The sequence below is a fragment of the Miniopterus schreibersii genome, assembly GCF_964146895.1.
Source record: "Miniopterus schreibersii genome assembly, chromosome: 15".
Taxonomy (NCBI): Eukaryota; Metazoa; Chordata; class Mammalia; order Chiroptera; family Miniopteridae; genus Miniopterus; species Miniopterus schreibersii.
In genome coordinates, this window is record NC_138115.1 from 42,499,752 (window position 1) to 42,517,406 (window position 17,655).

A 17,655-nucleotide genomic window follows, 5' to 3' on the forward strand; every position below is an offset into this window, starting at 1 on the left:
ACAGTGCACCTGGTGGTCAGACTCGACCACGCTGGATTACAACCCTACCACATCCATGAGTGACACACTCAAGGGGCGCACTTGGTGCACACCAAAGCCCCACTGAAGTAAATCCTGCTCCATACGGGTGTCTCCAGCACAGCAGCTCTCTGGCTGTAGTTGCAGCTGGTCCTCACAGCCGATTGGCCGGGGGGTCAATTCCTCCCAGTGACGCCAACAAGTAACCAAGGCTCAACTACAACAGGACAGTGCACACAGCCCACACAGGGGAGCGCCTGGAAGGCCCAGCTCAGGTTACCGGGGAGGCTGAGCCACTGGACCCTACAGGACACCTACTACACAAAGCCACTCTACAAATTCCAGGAGACATAACAGCTCTACCCAATACATAGAAACGAACACCTGGAAGCAGCCAAAATGTGGAGGCAAAGAAACATGTCACAAAGGAAAGAACAGAAGAAATCTCTAGAAGAGGAGCTAAATGAAATAGATCCAAGCAAGCTAACAGATACAGAGTCCAGAATTTTGTTTATAAGGATGTTTAAGCAGACTATTAGGGAAATAACTGAGAAAATTGATAACATAATAAAGTACCAATCAGAAATGAAGGCTACACAAACTGAAATAAAAAATAATTTACAGGGAGTCAACAATAGAATAGAGGACGCTGAGAATCAAATCAGCAATTTGGAACATGAGGAAACAAAAAACACCCGACCAGAAGAGCAAAAAGAAAAAAGAATCCAAAAATATGAAGATAGTATAAGGAGCCTCTGGGACAACTTCAAGAGGCCCAACATTCGTATTATTGGGGTGCCAGAAGGGGAAGAAAGAGACCAAGAAATTGAAAACTATTTGAAAAAATAATTACAGAAAACTTCCCCTACCTGGGGAAAGAAATAGACCTACAAGTCCAGGAAGCACAGAGGGTCCCAAACAAGAGAAACCCAAAGAGGCCCACAGCAAGACACATTATAATTAAAATGCCAAAGGTTAAAGGCAAAGAGAGGATCTTTGCAGGTGATATTCTGGGAAATTAAATCTAAAATTGAGGCAGTCTGTGAAAGGACACAAATTCAGGGGACAGTTTGAATACACATGGCTTATTATGAGCAGGGGCTGTCTTTCTTTCTAGACCACAGTTCCGAAATAATAAAAATCAGTCAGGATATAGAAAAACTGAACAACATAATCAACAAACTAGATCTAACTGACATTTATAAAACAAGACTCCAATGACAACAGAATACATCTTTTCAAGTATACATGGTATATTCACCAATTCAGAACATATCCAAGGTCATAAAACAATCCACAACAAAATTTTTAAATGAAATATACAAACTATGTTCTCTGGCCATAATGGAATTAAATTAGAAATGAGTAACAGAGCCCTGGCTGGTGTGGCTCAGCCGGTTGGAGTATCGTCAGGTACACTGAAAGGTCTCAGATTCGATTCCCCATACTGAGGTTGCTGGATTGGTCCCTTGTTGGGGTGCCTACAAGAGGCAACCAATCGATGTGTCTCTCTCTCTCCCTTCCCCTCTCTCTAAAAAAAACAAGAGTAAGAGAAAAATAGTAAGAAAATCTTCAAACACTTGGAAACTAACACACTTCTAAATAATTCATGAGTCACAGAGAAAGACTCAGGGAAACTAGAAAACACTTTGAAACAAACTGAAATACAACATATCAAAACTTGTGAGGGCAAGTAAAGCAATGCTTAGAGGGAAATTTATAGCACTAAATATTTACATTAGAAAAGAAAAAATAATTTAAGCTTTCACCTTAAAAAACTATGAAACAGAAACTAAACATAAATAACAGAAGGAAAGAATAAAAAAGAGGAGATATAAAAACAATAAAGACCATCAATGGAACAAATAACTGGTTCTTTGTAAACTTAATAAATCGATAAATCTCTAAGACTGTGAAAGACATAAATTACCAACATCAGGAAAAGGAAAGAGGAAACACCACTACAGGCTTCAAAGATATTAAAAAAATAATAAGGGAATACTACAAGCCACCCTATACACCCTATAAATTCAAAATTTTATAAGAAATGGACCTATTCCTCAAAACCATGAACTATGAAAACACACCCAAAATGAGACAGATCATCTGAATAGCTTTATAACTACTCAAGAAACTGAATTTGTATTTAAAACCCCTTCCAAGAAGAAATCTCCAGGCCAGATGGTTTCCCTGATGATTTCTAGCAAATATTTAGAGGAAATAGCACCAACTCTACACAATTTCTTCCAGAAAATGTAACAGGAGGGGCCAATGCCCCAACTCATTTTAAGGCCAGCATTACCCTGATACCAAAACCAGAGAAAACAGTATAAGAAAACTACAAACCAGTATCCTTCATAAGCATAGACACAAAAATCCTTAACAAAATATTATCAAATTAAATCCAGCAACATAAAAAAAAAACAAAAAACTACTACACCATAACCAGATGAGGTTTATCCCAGGACAGCAAGCCTGATTCAAAATTTAAAAATCAGTCAATGCCATTTAGTAGTTGAAAGCAGGGATCAGTAAAAGGCCAGTCAATAAACGTTTTAGTCTTTGCTGGTCTGAAGGTTTCTGTCACTACTCCTCAACCTTGTCACTATAGAGTGAAAGTAGACAGTCAATACGTAAACAAGTGGGCGTAGCTGTGTTTCAATAACACTTTATTTACAAAAACAGGCAGCAGACCCTTTCATAATCAAAACACTCAGCAAATTAGGCATAGAAGGAAACTACCTCAACGTAATAGAGGTCACTTATGAAAAGTTCACAGCTCATATCTTAGTTAATGGCAAAACCGAAAGCTTTTCCTCCAAGACTGGCAACAAGGCAAGGATGCCCGCTCTTGCCAATTCTGTTCAACAGAGAACTGGAAGTCCTAACCACAGCAATTAGGCAAGAAAAAGAAATAAAAGGCATCCAAATTGGAAAGAAGAAAAATTATCTCCATTTGCAATTGACATGATCGTATGTATAGAAATCCCTAAAGATTCCACAGCAAAAAACAAACAAACGAAAGCCTGTGAGAATAAACAAATCCAGCAAAGTTGCAGGATACAAAACCAACACAACAAAAATCAGTTTTATTTCTATACACTAAAAATGAGCAATCCAAAAAGGAAATTAAGAAAGCCATTCCACTTACTACAGCATCAAAAAGAATAAAATACTTAGAAATAAACCCAAGCAAAGAGGTGAAACTACACTAAAAACTATGACGCATTTCTAAAGGAAATTAAAGGAGATGTAAAGAAATGGAAAGCCTCCCCACTTGTCCTTTCATTAGAGAGAGAGGAAGGGAGAGGGAGAGTAAGAGAGAGAAACATCAATGATAAGAGAGTCACTGATCGGCTGCCTCCTGCAAGCCCCCGACTGGGGATCGGGCCGGCAACCCGGGCATGTGCCCTGACCAGGAATCGAATCACCATCTCCCGGATCCTAGGTCAATGCTCAACCGCTGAGCCACGTCCGGCCGGGCTATAAATAATGTTTTTGTTGAGCCGTTTGAGTGTAAGTTGCCAATACAATGCCCCATTTACCCGTAAGTACCTAAATACTTCAGTGCACAAATATTAAAATCAAATAATTAACATGAATACAGTACTATTATCTGTAGATCTTATACAAGTTTTCCAATTATCATAATAATGTCATTTATAGGAAAATATGAGATCACGAGTTGCATTTCGTTTTTACAAAATGCACATTTTGTATGTAATGTTACAAAGGAATTTAGAGTTTCAAACTAAGAAACAAAGCAAAAATAAACAAGGAAACAAACAAAACAAAAAACACTAAAAATATCAGTAACTGCTATAGTCCTGGAAGGGAAAAGGAAATAAGCCTTTTAGATAAACAGAAATTCAGGCAATTCCGTGACATGAAAAATTGCAATTTAGTCTCTTCCAGGTTAGGTCACGCTTTGCTTTTGTTCAAAATCACTACTTCATCCAGACTTAAATTTATTTCACAGATGCAAGTTCAGACCTCTTTCTTTGAGACAAAGATTTTCTGAAATACCTTTGTCTACCCCATAGTGCAGATATAGATAGATATAGATATATAAACATAAATATATAGATATGTTGATATATAGATATATAGATATATATGCCTATTTTGCTATTCAACATGAGGGGGAAAACTGCGGAATTTTGGCTTTTAATACTATTTTCCTGAATTTCAAATGACTTAGAAGGAATTACAAAAACTGATATTTGACAGAAAAGTTTCAATAACAGAAACTCCTAATTAACTAAGTGACTAGAGTAGTGTTCCAATGCACTTTGGGCCAAGTTAACTGCAGGCTTCTCATAAAAAAGGAAAAGGCACACATTAGCCAGGCTAATAAAAATTACCACAAAGAATCTTGCTAGTACAAAGAGTAACATAAACATAAATGTACAACAATACTCTCTCAACAGCACTTACCAGCACAAAACTGGCTCTTGTCCTGTTCAACTTTTTAGGGACCAATCCACTGCATGAGTCAGCTGGACTATGCACAGAGAAAAGTTCTACGCTGTGCAGTTCGCCAAGAGGGCCGGGGAGCCCATTTTTAAGGTATGAGTAATAGGGTGAAACTCGGATACACAAGAATCCCCATAGCAAAGGGCATTCAAAACATGTGACCTGATTTCAGCCAAAGTCCACACACTGAGCTTAATGAATTAAGAGGCCTCCATGTAATCAAGATCCATCTGTTGTCAGTGATCACAAATAGTCACAGGGTCAAAGAACCCCCTCTCCCAGCCCGAAAAGTCCAAGTGGGGGAAAAAAAGGACCGTACAGGCAAGGAGTCATTACTCAGCTCCCAGATGGAAAGAAGCAAGGCTGGCAAAGCTCTAAACACAGTCCTAAAACAGTGATGGTTTCTGACCAGGAAAAAAAACCACAAGACATCATCTACTCACAGAAAGATTTTTCCCACCTACAAAATCACTAATTAAAACACAGGGCCCTTTCTTTGGGAAGGCCTTGGGGAAGACAGAGTGAGAGAGAAACAGAATCGTGATTATCTCGCACTGGAATGAGCTGCTACTGCCTTACCCAGAGGCAAAACTCTCTGTGATCTCTTCTTTCAAATGAGGGGATAGAAAATCTCCGAGTGTTTTCCAGAGCAATGAGAAGAAAACATGCTTTGGAATCAGACAAATCCCGGTTCTGCAACTTTCTAACTGTGCAATTTATGTCACTCTATGCCTCAGTTTCTTCATCTGTAAAATCAAGATTCTACCTGCCTCAGTTAGGGTTAGATTTGGCTGTGAATAGTGGCTTTAAAAAGAGGCATACTCCCCCCTTCATGGAACATTCCAGAAGTTATCAGCACAGAATTCATGAGGTGGCTTTGATCAACAAAGTCCTCAGAGGCCAGGTTTCTTGTGTCTTGATGGCCTTTATCCCACTCACCTCAAGGCTCAAGATGGCAGTTGGAATTCCAGCCATCATGTCTGTATTCCAGTTTTAGCCATATACCTGGTATTCCAAGAGGAAAGAAAAAAGAGTAAAGAATACAAAAAAGGTTCTAGAAAACTACTATGTGACAACTCTACTTCTCTCCAAAATATAATCACATCCCCAGCTGCAAAGGAAAGGAGGAGTGCACACATAGTTTTATCTAGGACAACCCTGTGTCCAGCTAAAAACTGGGTCCTATGAAGACAAAAGCACCTCTCATCTCATTTTAAGGATTAAATTGGATAATATATGTGAAGTGCCTGATGCTTCCTGGGCCTGCAAATGTATTTCTTCCCCTTCTGGTAACACTGACATCTTATGACCTGTGGTCTCAGCATCTTAAGGAGACCTTTCTAAAGTGGCCTTTTACAGCCTGGCCTGCCTTTTACAGTCTCATCTCCAGCCATACTCCACACACAACTTGCATTCCAGCCAGACCAAACTAACCCCCTCCTTCCCTGCCTCCAAACCTCTGTCCTCACAGACCCTTCCACCAGGAATGCCCTCCCCAAGCTCAGCTCTGCTGGATGAAATGGTCTCTTCAACATTCCAGGTCTTCTATCACCGGACACTTTTTCTCCCTTTGTTCCCCCACCCCCACCCCACGAAGAGTTAGTGTTCTCCCTCCCAGGTGCTTCCTCTACCATAGCGTTCACCCCTTTTGCATCTAATAAGTGCTTTCTACATGCCAGTCACTGTCCTAAGCTCTTTACACCCGGCTTCTCGGTTGATCTCAACGACCCTATGACACAGACGCTGTATTACCCCCATTTTACAGATAAAGAAACTGAGGTTCAGAGAGATTAAATAGCTGTGCAAGGTCACACAAGTAATAAGTTGCAGAGTCAGGATTCAGCACAGCTGTTGAACTGCAGAATCTGTACTGTTAGTAACCACTCTCGGCTGCCTTCACTACTGATTGAGAAGTCTGGGTGTCATTTCTGACCCGGGATAGTCAAACTACAGCCCACAGGCTAAATCTGGGGCATCACCTGTTTTTGTAAATTTTTTTGGAACACAGACACACCCACTAGATTTTACAATGGGAGAGCTGAGTAGCTCCCAAGCAGACTATAGCCCACAAAACCTAAAATATTAACTCTCTGGCCCTTTCCAGAAAAAGCTTGCTCGGCCTGTTCTGGACTCTCAGTTCCTCACAGCAAGGCCTGAGCTTTTGCTTCTGAGCCTCCCACATCTCACATGGCATGTGGCAGGTACACAAAAGGCTCTCAACAAATATGTGGGGGATGAACATTCCCCAGGCCCAATGACATGCAAAGAGGAGCGTGTCTGGGGGCTGATGCTGCCACTCATTCAGGACCCAGAAAGTTTCCCAATTCTGCCGAGATTCTGTCAACAATCAAAAGACCCCGGAGGACTGTCATGGTTTTCACTGCACTGTGAGCAGCCCACCATGGCTCTGACGGCATGACCGCTGCAGAGCTGAGTGCAGGGTCATCTGTATCTGTCACATAATACACTCAACTCCCCGGAGCAAGGGGCCCAGGCAGAGCTCCCAGCCCCACCTCACGGAGGGAGAACCTGAATTCCATCACTTCCGAGGGGGCTTCCCAGTCTCACACCCCAGCCTCTTATCCAGCACTGCAGAGAAACACGTTACACATCCGGGAAAAGAGTTATGAAAAACTGAGGTTGGGCACCCTGCCCCTGGGCGGGTGGCTCAGGTGGCTGGAGTGTCATCCCGTATGCCACAAGGTTGCGGGTTTGATCCCCGGCTGGGGAACCTGTGGGAGGCAACCGACTGATGTTCCTCTCTCTCTTTCTCTCCTTCTTCTCTCTCTAAAACCAATAAACATATCCTTGTGTGAGGATAAAAATAAAATTAAAAACTGATGTTGGGCTTCTTTCAATTTGTTATACTCTCATCAAAATATTTATAGCAAGAGACCAAACCACACAAAAACATAAATAGTCCTCTGAAGACTACAGCACAACATGAAAAAGTTATTCATGGCTCAAACGCCTTCTCTGACCTTCAAAGAACAGGCTCCCAACAAGGCTGTATCGTGTTTCCTAATTTTCTCATTATTGCGATCATTGCATGAGGGACAATTAAAGCACTTTCTTTCTGGGCTGTGACCATATTCGATCCAGTCTGAGTTATCAAAAATCAAATTCCGGATGGTTTTCTTTTTCATTCCGTCCTGGCCTGGCCCCAGATCGCATCAGTTAGGAGCCAGGCAGAGCTGAGAAAGCCTCCCACATTTCTGGGCGATCATTTCAACCCTCCTTTCAGGACACAAATGCCCGTACCTCCTCTTTCTTCCCAGAGTTCTCAGACGACTGGCCACTTGGGTGGCCACTTGAGCAGACTCCGGGGAACCACAGGCTAAGCAGCAAATGGAGACAGTCGTCCATCCACTGTGCAAATCAATTCATTAGCCACCTGGGTCCTATTGCAGTGGGAGGAAGGGCCAAGAAATACTTGCATATGGCTAAAGCTGGGTCTAAAATGCCCACCAAGTCATCCCCCAGGTTCCACGAAGTCACCCATCGGTCTGTCTAAAATACAAGACTCCCAAGTAGACAAACTTCTGCTGAGGACCTACTGTGCGTCAAGCATCGTGCTGGGCCTGATGTCTGTGGTAGCCTCACAACACTGCAAGGTTAGTGTCATTTTACAGGTGAACAAAGCAGGGTCCAAAGGAGTTAGGCGACTTGCCCAAGGTCATGCAGCAAACAGGAGGCAAAGCTGGAGCCTGTGGTCCTACAGACTGCTGGCCCCTCTCGGAAGCAATGTGACTCCCATGAGAAAGAGGCAGTCCCTGCTGTCCTAAAGCTCTCCAGGTAGCAAGGCAGAGGTTGGCTGGGATGGGGAGCAACCCATTTGCTTATACACTACTGGTGGGGCTGTGAAATGGGTCAGCCACTCTGGAAACACTTCAGGAGTTTCTACATGCACCTATCCTATGACCCCGCGATTCCAATCCTAGGTGTTTACCCAAGAGAAATGAGAGCGTATGTCCACATAACGACCTATACACAAACAGCAGCTTTATTTGTAACAGCAAAAACTAGAAACAACCCAAATGCCCACCTACAGGTGAATGGATAAACAAACTGTGGTATATCCACAGGATGTAATACTACTCAACAGCAAAAAGAAACAATTTATAATCTACTGGTAGGTGCAACGTGGACAAATCTCAGACATTACCTAGGCGAAATAAACCAGACTCCAAAAAGGATATCCTATATGGTTCCATCTATATGAAATCCAAGAATGGACTAAATTAATTCATGGTGATAAAAATCAGAAACAGACTGCAGAAGAAGGGGAACTGACTGGAAGGAACTTTGGGGCAAGGGGGGCAGAAATATTCTGTACCTTCGGAGCAGTGATTACATGGTTTAAACAACTGTCAAAGCTCATCAAAAAGAGTGCCAAAGACCTGTAAGTTTTATTGTATGTTAATTACACCTTTCAAAAACAAATCTTCAGTCTAATGAGTACTCCGATGATAAAATGGAAAACAGATTATAACATGTATACTTCCAAAGTGGATCCCTCTATGGTATTTAATGAGCTCCCAAAGAAACTCTGATTTGGCTGCTAAGGGAAATTAGGTTTCCTTACTGGCATTAGAAACAATTTCCCTCACAATATTACCTACCTTACATTTGCCCAAGGGGTCTGTCTAGTAGAAGGAGATGAATGACTCCAGCACCCCTTCTTAACAAGCCCACTTACAGTCATGACGGCAACCTGAGGCCTCCCACAACAGAGATGGCTGTCACCATGGCAACCAGAGAATGGTGGGAAAGGTGGATGGGGGAGGAACACAGAGCTCAAACTCTGACTTAGAACTATGACTGAGTGGGAGGCTGTGGATGTCATACCCCCACCCCCAGGTGTCCATGTCCTAATCCCTGGGACGTGTGAATGTTATCTTATGTGGCAAAGTTGTTAGCATATGGCAGGTGAGATTAAATTAAGGATCTTGATATGGGGAGATTATCCTGGATTATCTGGGTGGGCCCTAAATGCAACCACAGCAGTCTTTCCAAGACGGAGAAAGAGGGAAATGTGACACAGGGAGGAGAAAGCAGTCTGAAGACAGAGGCAGAAACTGAAGAGATGCAGTCATGAGTCAAGGAATGCCAGGAGCCACCAGAAGCTGGAAGAAGCTAGAAACCAGTTTCCCCTTAGAGTATCTGGTGGGAGAGCGGTCCTGCCAACACTTTGATTTTGGCCCAAGGAAACTGATTTCAGACTTCTGGCCTCCAAAACCATGAGAAGATGAATTTCTGTTGTAAGCTACCAAGTTTGTGGCCATTTGTTATAACAGCCATAGGAAACTAATGGAGACTGGAAGCCTTAGATCCAGTACTGCTTCTGCCAACAGTTTACATTTCCCCAATATCAACCCCAACTTCTAAGAAATAGTCAAATCAATAAAAGGGTGTGTGTGTTTTTCTTAAAAGAAAACATCAAAAAACATCCTGACTACCATGGGGTAGGCAAAGATTTCCTAAACAGGGCTCAAAAAAAAAACCAATCGTAAAGGGGGAAAAAATTGAAAAATGTGACTACATTAAAATTAAGAATTTGTATTTAAGAATTTGTATTTATCAGACACTAGTAAGAAGAGAAGCAGCAAGCTATAGATACCTGCTTCTCTATATATGTAAGGCCCATGTGCATGTGTCCATATATCCATCAATGGACTTCTATCCAGAACACACATGTAAAGGACTTTTACAAATCAATAATAGCAGATACCCGGATATATAAATGAGCAAAGGATTTAAATAGCACCTCACAAAACATAACATCCAAATGACCAATAAACACACAAACAGAAGCTAAACTTCATTAGTCATCAGAGAAAGGCAAATTCAAACCACAATGAGATACCACCACACACCCACCGTACTGGCTAACAAAAAAAACAAAACCAAGAGACAATATCAAGAGTGGGTGAGGATGTGGAGCAACCGGAACTCTCGTGCACTTCCGGTGGGATTATCAACAGATACAACCACTCTGGGAAATTCTCTGGCAGTATCTAATAAGCTGGGCATTTGCAAACACTATAGCCCAATATTTCCACTCCTAGGTATACACACACAGAAATGCACACATCTGTGCTCTAAAACACATGGCAGCACTGTTCTTAGGGCCAAAAACCAAAGAGAACTCAAACGCAACCTACAATGGATATAAATGTGTTTAGAATATTCACACAATGGAATATGAATCAGCAGTGGAAACAGACAGACACAACTCTACACAGCAACACGGGTGGGGCTCACAAATGCAACGTTAAGAGAAAGCGGCCAAACACACAAAAGATCACATACTACACATTATGAAATTCAAAAAGACGCCAGACTAATCTACAGTGTGGGAAGTCAGAATAGTGGAAACTCTACGAGGGAAATGAGGGCTGGGGAGAGGCGGGTGGCTGCTGTTTCTTGATTTAGTGTGTTCCACTTACAAAAATTCATTGAACTATGTACACTTCTGAATTGTGTACTTTTCTAAATATATGTTAGGCTTCAAATTTATCCTCAAAAATTCAGTTATTCAGAGATTATGTGAAAAGGTATGAGCAGCTTTCCTTTTTCTCAAAAACATTTTCAAACTTCAAAAGGGATGCAAGTTCACCTTAGGAAAAGCAATGATAATAGAAAAAGAAAAAGAAAATATGAATCACCCACAACCCCACCAACCAAAGAAAATCATGGTAACCATCTGGCATAAGTCTTCTCAAATACACATACATTTTTTAAAGGGGTGGGGGAGGAGAGTGGATCCCACAGGAAGTGGTTGACACAAGGCAGGTGCTCAGTAAATATATTCAACCATAAGTGAATAAATCCTACTACATGCTGCTTTGTAACCTAGTCAACGGCCCCTTTATTATAATTGTTGATGAAGAAATCTATACACCTGAAACTAATACAAAATAATATTGAATGTAAACTGTAAAAGAAGTCTTAACAAAAAATAAACAATAAAAGAAGTCTTGTGTCCCTAAAGAACTTGGCTGTGCAGACTCGGAATAATCCAGCAACCAAGATGTGTGGATACTTCGGAAGTACACGCAGGCAAGAACAAAAAATCCAGAGCAGTGGTTTGCAACCCTGGTATCGCCAATTACCTCTAAAGTTATTGGAATACTCAAAAAGCATTCATTTTAAGTCAATGGGGTTTTAAAAGTTAATGTATGCTCCCGATGACTCTTCTAAATGGGCCAAGCGGTCCCAAAACCCTGGGAAATCATGTCTACAGGCTAAACGCTGCATCCTCAAAGCATGTGGTTAATGCAGATCAAGCTGAACGTAAGCCCTGGATACTGGGTCACTAAAAGCCCACACTGAGTGGCTTGTGGTGGGCCCTAAATCAGGGTGTATGGTATGTCACAAGGAAGGCAGACTTTCCAACCCAGAAGACAAAGACTGGTGGCTGCAGAGAGCAGGGCAAATGATAAACGTATTAAGGACAAGGCTATGAGCAGGTAGAGAACCGAGACTTACAACAACAGCTAACACTGGCAAAACTGAACTAAATCCCGGTTTGATGTCTTCTCTGTTACTGATTCTTTTTTCTTTTTCATTCAATAATATTTACTCAGCCCTCATTATATGCCAGACCCTGTTCCAGACACTGGAGGCACAGCAGTGAACAAGACAGACAAAATTATTCTGTCCTCAGGAAGCTTCCTTCTAGTGCCGAAAAGACAAGGGTACAACACTGAGCATGTCAGGTGATGCGAAGTGTTATGTTGGAAAATAAAGCACAGAAGGGAAATGGGGATTAGAGGCTGGAGGAGGGGAGAAAGTCACTTCCCACAGAGACGTGAATGTTTGGATCCAAGTTTTAAAAGGATCCCCTCACAACAAGTCATCACCCCCTCTCCAAAGACTTTGCAATAATTACATTAATGGGTCCCAGGATAATCTCAGCATTCAGAAAACGAACCAAGAATGTCATGGACGAGAAAGGGTCCATTTAAGAAGGAACAAATTGAAGATCCAATAATGCCTACCGCTTTTCCGGATGCTGCTATGCACTATTCTTAGTCCCTGATACACCAGTATCTTCATTTCACCCTCACATTGAACTAATGAGAAGGGCAAGGGTAACATCACGCTCGCCACTCACAGAGGAGAAAACGGAAGCCCGGAGCAATTACGGAACTGGCCCAAGGTGACACGTGTGCTAAATGTGCTAAATGTTCGGGATTTGACTCGGAGGCCCACTGCCCTGACTTTCCTTTTAAATGTCCACTGGTGGCCTGAGGTTTTCTTTTGCCAACACTCGTCTTCCTTATTCTATTTGAGATTTGCCTTTCAGTATTTTACTGAGTTCTGACAACCACACCAATCACCAAAAAAAGAATTGGGGGTTGGTTCCATACTTGCAGTGTCCTCTTTTCTGCAAATAACAAAAACTGAATGGCAGTGAAGACCCTCAAATTTAAATATCACTTCCTAGATCCAATTAGAAATTATCTCCTCAAACACTTGACATTATAAACAACCCCAAAGTAGTTCCATTTTGGTTTGAGACTAAAATTAGTCTTAGGGCAGGTAAGAGTTCATAGAAGCAATTTCTTACTAAGTGTAGATGCCTCAAACTGAACACAACCCACATGGAACTCTTGGCTGTCCCCCATCCTACCAACAAGCGTGTTCCTCCACTGTGACGCACATTTCCAAAAAGGACACCTCAACCTCCCAGCCTCTCAAGCCTACAAACTCAAGAGCTCTCCTTGACCCCCCCCTCTCTCTCACCTCTTCATCCAATCCATCAGCAATTTCTACCCTCCCCACCCCAAATCGGTCCCTTTTCTCCATTTCTCTTTACTCCAAGTTTAAGCACCTGTTGCCTAGACCACCATGATGAGCTCCTAACTGGTATCTCTGCTTTCCAACCTGGCCCTTTGAAAATCTCATCACACAGAAGTAGTCAGAGGGAACTTTTTAAAGCACAAGTCAGACCATGTCATCTCCCTGCCTAAAATCCTCCTGAAACTGTTAAATTCTTCCCCCACCTACAAGGCGCTGCGTGATCTGGCACTGGCCTGCTTCCTCACGCTCTTGGGGTTCACTCTCCCCTGGTTCACTCCATAGAAAAACCAAAAGATGGGTGAACTGATGGTATCCTTGGTTAAAATGTGAATTTCAGGGAAGACACTAGATCCACACAAAATTATTTCCACAAATACTTGCCTTTACTTCATCATCATTTTTTTAATCTTTTTTTAATCCTCAGAGCACCTGTTATTTTCTGAAAATTTCTGTCCAGTTGTTTAGATGCCTTAGATGCACTCTTTAACACCATCCTGTAGTCTATACCATGCTATTATATCTGAAGTGTTTACTTTAAATAACTATAATAATAGATTATAGAAACTCTTTAATGTGTATTTTCCCCATGATCTGATTATTTCACACTCTCTCAGCCAATGAGTGTGAGGTAGGTGTCCTGGACATACTCTCCTGAGTTAGAGTGTCCAAAAACGTGAAGTTCTCTCTCCAGGGACCTCTCTCTATGTCATTTACTTTGTGTTCTGGCCCAGACTGCCTCCCTAAAGGCATGGTGATGGGACTTAGAGTGTTACAAGTAAATTAAGGCAGAATATGATACTGAATGTTAAAATATAAGCTTTATAGCAACTTGAGGCCGTGGGAGAGGACATCAGAGTAAAAACTGCTAGTGGGTGATTGTTGTGAAGGGCATTATCAAAGCATGGAAGACTCACCAAGAACTTTGTAGCTGGAGATTATCAGGTACTGCAGGCAACTCGAAAAGAGCTGTCAAAAGAAGATGCCATGAGGCCCCAAAATGCAGGGAACCCAAATTAGTTAGCCCGCCTATTTGCACCAAGGCACTCCCCTGGACAAGGCATTCTACTTTTTAATTCTGCGTCTCCTCCACTACTTCGTGAGAAGATGCCCATGTGTTTTGTTACTTAGAGTAGCTGAACAGTGCCTGGTAAAAAGCAGACCCTCAATAAAATAGTCTCTGAACAAATAAGTTCATAAACAAAAAAATGCATTTTCTACGTTTTCACTCTAGCCTCCTCTCTTTTCCTTTTCACGGATCCAGCTCTGTCTTTCTAAGACCCTTGAGAAGGCAGGAGTGTGCAATCACAGAGCCATCATAAATCTTCTCCAGATCACTAATGGACCCTAGGCCACTGTTCAAATGTGGGAAACACACTCCAACACCGAGATATTAACCATCAGAAAGAGACAATGCTTTTGGAGTCGGCGGTAGACTTAGAAAACGGTGAGTCTACTGTGGTAAGAACAGTGAACTTTGTCAGGGAGCTATAAAACCACAGTAACAAACTCAAGATGTGACTCAAGTAGTGTATACAGTACCACATTTCACCTATGCGGCCTGCAATCATATAGGAATTATTTTTATTATTATTATTATTAATTTTGCCTCTTCTCTATGTTGCCTCCACTGAAATAACCCAGTGGATTTTAAATTATACAAAAGCCTGGGTTACTCCAATTCCTCCTAAATCCCCTCCAAAGAATAAATCCTTTAATATACACTGCAGGTAAAGTATAGTTCCCAAGTAAAATAACTGCAATCCAGGGTAAAATCTCTGTTGGCCTCATAAGCTACTTGGGGGAAAAAAAAGGGGGGGGGCATTAAAAGTGATTGCCCAGCACACAAACAAAATGCTGTCACTGACAAGGCACAATTACCAAGATCTGAAATCAGAACTGGAGTCCTCTTTTCTCTCTGGTCCTCCACACTCTACCTGTTCTTTTTCAACTCTCGAGAACTGAAGGGGAAAAGGGAGAGGCAAGAGCAGAAACTGGGGTTATTTTGTGAAATAAAAAGAATTAAAAGTTGAAGTGCAGCGTCCACAACACAGCAGATCTCCAAGGAAACCCCGTGACTGGGAAAGTTCTCTGTCTATGGTATCAATATAGAAACAACTCAGTTTCCAAACTTAGGAAGTCATCTTTCTCCCAGCTGAATTACATATAAAGTCTAGTTGAATTACATGTAAATAACTGCCTGATAAATGTCACCGGTAGCAATCTCACATTTACAAACCATCTGCGGGGAGAGTTGACCAAGTAATCTAATCTAACCAGCAGATAAGAGCAAGAGCTCCCAGGGTGTGATTCAAATCCCACAAGCATCCCTCAGAACCCCAAGTCCTAAGGTCCAAAGGCTACCAAGGGCAGGACAAAAGATCTCAACATCCACCTCTCCAAAGAGCCCCATTCTCTTTGCAAGGCCACTTGTACTGGCCTCTGGCTTGTTTTGTAAAACAATGTCAACAGCAGGGTCGCATCTGCTCCTTTCAGTTCTTCCTCAACACCTCAAGGGTGCTGGAAGCCCCTTCCCTAGACATCCCCACGTGGACCCGTGTCCATAACAGGCTTCCCAACTCTGAGGGTAGTGAGCAGGGAACTTCAAAAGGTACCTAATGGGGAATATTATTATCATTATTATTACTATCATTATTAAAATAGCAAACTGCCCGTTCCGAAAGGGGAGAGGTTTTCTTTTTTAAAACTAAACTTGTGTTGCAGAGATTGGAGGTCCCAAGCCACCAGCTGGGCAGAGGGTAGCAAGCGCGCCCGAAGGCGCCGAGGATAAGTGGCAGGTTTTTTTGTTGGTGGTAGTGTTGTTTTTAAACACTGAAGTTTTAAATAAACTAAGTTACGAAGAGAATGGCTGTGAAGGGGCCAGATGCATGAACGCTTTTCGGCCGGGCATGAAGCACGCCCCCTCTGCCTTCTCCCTCCACCACTCAGGGGCGCGGGGAACCGCTACAGGCAGGCCGGGGACCGCGCGCCCCGCCCGCCGCTCCAGTGCCTGCAGGTGCCGGCGCCGAGGAAACCGGGCTCCCGCCTCCCGCCGCGCCGCTGCGGTGCAGCCCTGGGTGGGGTCACGGCGCGCCCCATCCCGGGCACCCCGGCTGGAGAGGAGCAGGGACGCGGGAAGGGCACCGCGCTCGCCGGCGGCTCGGCCGCGCACGCACACTCGCCCTCCCCGGGCGGCGCGGGGAGGGGGCAGCCGGCGGGCACGTTACCTGTTCTGCCAGCCCTGGATGAGGTTGGTGTATTTGCTGAGCACGCCCTCGAGCGCCGGCTCCCTCCTGCGGCCGTCTCCCCCGGACGGGCTAGCGGCCACCGAGCCCGGGCTGCTGCGGCTGCCCCCGCCGCCGAACCCCGCTACCGCCGACCGGCTGGAGACCCCCCGGCCCGCCAGGGAGGAGGAGGGCGAGGAGCCCGCCGAGGTGGCGCGGCTGCTACTGCGGCTGCTGCTGTTGCTGCCGCCGCCGCCGTCTGCGCCCTGGGCCGCCCTCTCCATGGTCCGTGCGCGCCCGGAACCCGGGAGCCCGCCGCGGTCGCGGCCCCGGCGCTGGGGCTCCTAACGCGGTGGCAGCGGCTGCTGCTACGGCTCCGGGCGCCCGGGCCGCGCGTGGCTGCTCCAGATCCCGGGAAACGCCTGACTCATACAGGAGGAAGAGAAGGAGGCGGCGGAGGAGCGCCGGGAAGGGAGCCAACGGGGCTGGATGCAGCTGTGGTCGCCCCTCCTCCCGCCGTGGCCCCGGCCCGGCCCCTCCCTTCGCACTAGTTCCCCGGACAAGTTCGGAGCGGGTGGCCCGCTCCGCGAGCCCTCCTCCGGTTCCTCCTGCGCTTCCTTCGCGTCCTCGCGGTCGCTCGGGCCAGGGGCTGGGGGCGCTCCGGGGCGCTGAGCCGCAGGGTTGGCACGCCCCGTCACCCCCGGCGCTCCTCCTGCCGCCCCCTCCCGGATCCAAAGGGGTGAAAGGGAATCTCTGCGCGTCACTCCCCACCCCCAACCCACCTCCGGACCTGGAGGGAGTGGCGGCCCCACCCACCCCGGCCACCCGGATATGGACCCGCGCGGCCTAACCTGGGCACCCGAGCGCGCGCCCTGCCGTCCTCCGCACCAGCCTGGGCCAGACCCGCGTACACAGTACCCTGACGGGAGCCTCCCAGGTGCAGCGTAGTAACGAGGCAGGAGGCCCTCCAGGATCTCCTGCGTGTCCAGTAGGGGGCAGAGGTGGAGGGGGGTGGGGTAGGTGATTCTCACTGGTAAGCTCTCCCAGGGCATTTTCATGCTATGGAGCTAAATGGATACCAGAGCCGGTACTGGGGGAAGGCAAGAAAACTGTCAGGTTCCTGCAAATGTCT

The 17,655-nt window shown here is 44.6% G+C and overlaps 1 protein-coding gene across 2 annotated transcripts in view; it reads right to left on the reverse strand.

Moving 5' to 3' along the window:
* The window catches only part of OSBPL10 (oxysterol binding protein like 10), a 182,170-nt gene extending 165,203 nt beyond the window's left edge, over positions 1-16,967 (reverse strand). Inside the window, exon 1 of one of the 2 annotated variants that reach the window (XM_081159261.1) lies at positions 16,527-16,967. In XM_081159261.1, the coding sequence (XP_081015387.1) occupies positions 16,527-16,807 (281 nt within the window). In that variant the 5' untranslated portion in view covers positions 16,808-16,967. The remainder of the gene's footprint in view (positions 1-16,526) is intronic. The other variant, XM_081159260.1, reaches the window with a different exon arrangement.
* Positions 16,968-17,655: the final 688 nt, after the last annotated feature.